The sequence below is a fragment of the Tamandua tetradactyla genome, chromosome 9 (genome assembly GCF_023851605.1).
Source record: "Tamandua tetradactyla isolate mTamTet1 chromosome 9, mTamTet1.pri, whole genome shotgun sequence".
NCBI lineage: Eukaryota > Metazoa > Chordata > Mammalia > Pilosa > Myrmecophagidae > Tamandua > Tamandua tetradactyla.
Window position 1 is genome coordinate 47,247,609 of NC_135335.1, and position 3,897 is coordinate 47,251,505.

The window sequence follows — 3,897 nt, forward strand, 5'->3', positions numbered from 1 at the left end:
GTGGACTTCTATTATATAATATATGGATGATGATTTATAGCTATAGATATTTGACAAACTGAGGCGTTTCATCATGTTTTGAAAACTATTCTTTATTATAAATTTGTAAAGCTACTAAACTATTTTAAAACATACCAGATGATTCTATAATTAAAAAAAAACTCTTGGAAGTCTTATGCTCAGAGTTATCACCTTTTATTTCTCAACTCTTTGCAACAGTGAATGCTATGGGAAATAGGAATAACTCAAATGTAACTGACTTCATCCTTATTGGATTGACAGACTCTGAAATAATCCGGTGGGTACTTTTTATGCTGTTTCTTGTGATATACCTGATTACCCTGCTTGGGAATGGAGGAATGATACTCATAATTTGCCTGAATCTCCAGCTTCACACACCCATGTATTTTTTTCTCAGTCAGCTTGCATTCCTTGACCTCAGTTACTCAACAGTCATCACACCTAAAACCTTAGACAACTTAATGACTTCCAACAAGTATATTTCATTCATGGGCTGCTTCACCCAGATGTTTTTCTTTATCTTCTTGGGTATCAATGAATGTTTCCTTCTTTCTTCAATGGCCTATGATCGTTATGTAGCTATCTGCAATCCTCTTAACTACCAAGTTGTTATGTCTATGAGACTCTGTCAACTGCTTCTCACTGGGTCCTACATGATTGGCTTTATTGAATCATTAGTCAATGTTCTTTGCATGAACAGCTTGCAGTTCTGCAGCTCCAATATAATTTATCACTTTTTCTGTGACTTAACCCCAATTTTAGCCCTCTCTTGTACTGATACTCATGATGCTGAAATGTTGATATTCATTCTTGCTGGCTCTACCCTAATGGTGTCTCTTATTACAATGTCTGTGTCCTACATATCCATTCTATCTGCTATTCTGAAAATTAATTCCAGTTCAGGAAAGCACAAAGCCTTCTCTACTTGTGCCTCACACCTCATGGGAGTCACCATTTTTTATGGCACCACAATTTTTACTTACTTAAAACCTAAGAATTCTTACTCCTTGGGAAGGGATCAAGTGGCTTCTGTATTTTATACTATGGTTGTTCCCATGCTGAATCCACTCATTTATAGCCTTAGGAACAAAGAAGTTAAAAGCGCTCTCATTAGAATCATGCAGAAAAGAAAGGGCTCCAGGGAACCGAATTGACAGTGATGCTGAATATTCAAGCCCATGTTTTCTTTGGTCCTACTGGGTTTTTACTTGGATTTTTTCTAAAATAAATGTATCCTTCAGTTTGCATTTCTTTTGAGCCATCCTGAAGATTTCCAGAAATATATTTTTAGGACTCCATATAGTAATTTGGAATCCTTGAAATATGTGTTAAGCCTACAGTTTAAATATATATTATTATTAGGACAAAAATGTGCAAAGAAATGTGCTGTATTTTTCAAATTGTATCACAGAAATCTCCATGCATGTTCCAGGTTCTGAGAATTATGTTTTGGACAGAACTTTCAGAAAACCTTCCATCTATTTTGTAGAGAAGGAATATAGCACAATTATAAATAGTAGTGGTTTGGACTGAGCAATCCAGGGATTAGATTCTAGATGAGCCAACTATTTAAGCTTTATATCTCTTCATAAGTCATTTCAACTTTAAATCTATTTTCTCACTTGTATAAGAAAAGCAATAATTCTAATCTATGGAGATATTGTAAAGGAAGAAATCAGATGCTGAAAGGGAATAATTTAATGCAGTAGTAATACAGTTTGGTCACAATCATCAGTATAATTATATTGCTACATAATTTTGAATGCACAATAGCTTTTCTTAAGAAAATATACACTGATGCTTGAAAAATATTTTGGATAATCTCATTCACTAACCAACAGCTATAAAGTAATTACAGACTACAATATTTGGCCCAAGAGCAAAGCAAGGTATAGTTATGCAATTATTTGATAGATAAAAGTACATGTCAACATTGATGAAAATTTGGAAAGTATTCCCAATAATTAAAGAAAATATAAATATCTTAACCAGTGTTGATGGTTTTGTCCATGGTCTTCTATTCTAATTTTATGTACATGCATGCACACATTACACACACACAAACACACATATGCGTTTTATCATTTTCTGTGTCTCTTTGGTGGCTTATGTTTTCCATTCATCACTATAAACTTTGGTAATTCTTTTGATATTTAATTTTAGGTGAGGAATGTTTTCTTGGTATGAGTTAAATCAAGATTCATCTTGCAGTGCTTTAAAACCTGAAAGTTTATTAATTAACGATGTTTAATATCCTTCTGCAATGATGTCTTAGTTGTGTCTGCTTACTAACATTTTGAAATTCCTACCATTCTGTGATGTATCATTAAGCTTCAATAATTAGTACTTATTTGTATAATTTCAGTAAGATTTTAAAAATCGTTTCTTTTCTCCTGATATCTATAAGTTTAGAATGTTCTTTAAAATGAAATAAATCATTCACTTAAATTCTTGGATCATTTGTTTGAAAATTTTAATTAAGAAAAGTTAAGGTTTTCTTTGTAAAATTATAGTTGTTTAATTTCTTACATGATTTCTGAATGACTAAAATGATTTTCAACCTTGTCTAAAGAGTAAAATTTCTGAATTTTCACTAGTTCTTCACTGTTAAATAATTTATTCAAATAATTAATGTGCATGAGTGTTAAAAAGTATTTTGTCGTTATATTTGAAAGTTATTTTCAGTGGGTATTCTATTCTGGAATGTTTTTAACTTTCAGTATTTTAAATATATTTTTCTATTATTTTATTACATTTATCATGATTTATTGTGTCTCATAATAATTATGTTTTTTCTTTATGATTTCTTTAAAAATTATGTTTTTTCTTTATGTGATATTTTCCTGTGAATGCTTTCATAACTTTATATTTATCTTTGTATTTCAAGAGTGAATCTGATGAATCTCAATGTGTTTTATGGTCAGTTCATTTGCTTCCTCTATTCATCCTACCTGGGGGATTACAGAGTTTTGTAGTCCTAGAGTTCAAAGTTTTTCCTTATTTTTAGAAAAGTCTTGAACATTATGCTATTGTCTCCTTATATATTTTGTCTGCTTAATTCCTTACTTTTCTTGTAGAACTCTGACTACATGTATATTAAATTGATTGATATTTTCTCAGAGCTCTTGGATATTTTTTCCCACTCTGTTTTTCTTTAACATTCTTACTGTCTTGTTAATTCCTATTTGTTTATGTCCTAACTCACTAATTTTCCTCAGCTGTACTGACTCTACTGATAAAAGTATTGAAAGAATTAGTTGTTATGATATTGTGTTTCTGTTTGTTTTTTAAAAATTTACTCTAGCCTTTCATTGTATACTATAAACTATCCATATCCTTGATGAAATTTCTAATGCTTCTGTGCATGTTGTTTTTCCTCTTGACCAGAACTTTTAAGCTAGCAATTGTCAATGATATTAAGGCAAAGACTACTAGGAACACCTGTGATTCAACAATTTGACCTTATTACTTAATACAGTGAAGAAAAACACATCAGGATGAAACTTGAAGTTTCTAAGAAAAAGGGTGTTTGAAAGATGAACACACACCACAGTCATTTCAGCATCAATATAAGGCTAACCTCTTCACTGGCATGTTTGAGACAAGAAAAACAATTCTGGAGAATAATTAACCTCGATAAAACCTGCATTAAAATAACAGATTTAGCACCTAATGGCAGCATGAGCTTTTAAACTTCATCATGCCAAACCACAAACTAACAAATATTGACCAAAATGTTCAGTCATATCCTATCAACTTCATGAACACGATGCAGAATGCTTAGTTCCGAAATGCATTGATATACTTGAATTAAATGAAATTCTTGATTATATGTTGAGATAATTAAGGTTAAGTGTCACCTTGACCAAATTATGG

At 31.3% G+C, this 3,897-nt stretch overlaps 1 protein-coding gene across 1 annotated transcript; it reads left to right on the forward strand.

The window, feature by feature from the left end:
• Window positions 1–227: 227 nt before the first annotated feature.
• LOC143645682 (olfactory receptor 8H1-like) lies at window positions 228–1,175 on the forward strand. Its single transcript, XM_077114894.1, has one exon. It carries the CDS (start codon window positions 228–230, stop codon window positions 1,173–1,175), a length of 948 nt encoding a protein of 315 aa, XP_076971009.1.
• Window positions 1,176–3,897: the final 2,722 nt, after the last annotated feature.

What these genes read in the sequence shown, in the direction of transcription:
- LOC143645682 (XM_077114894.1), top strand. Translation starts at nt 228, where the DNA reads ATGGGAAATAGGAATAACTCAAATGTAACTGACTTCATCCTTATTGGA.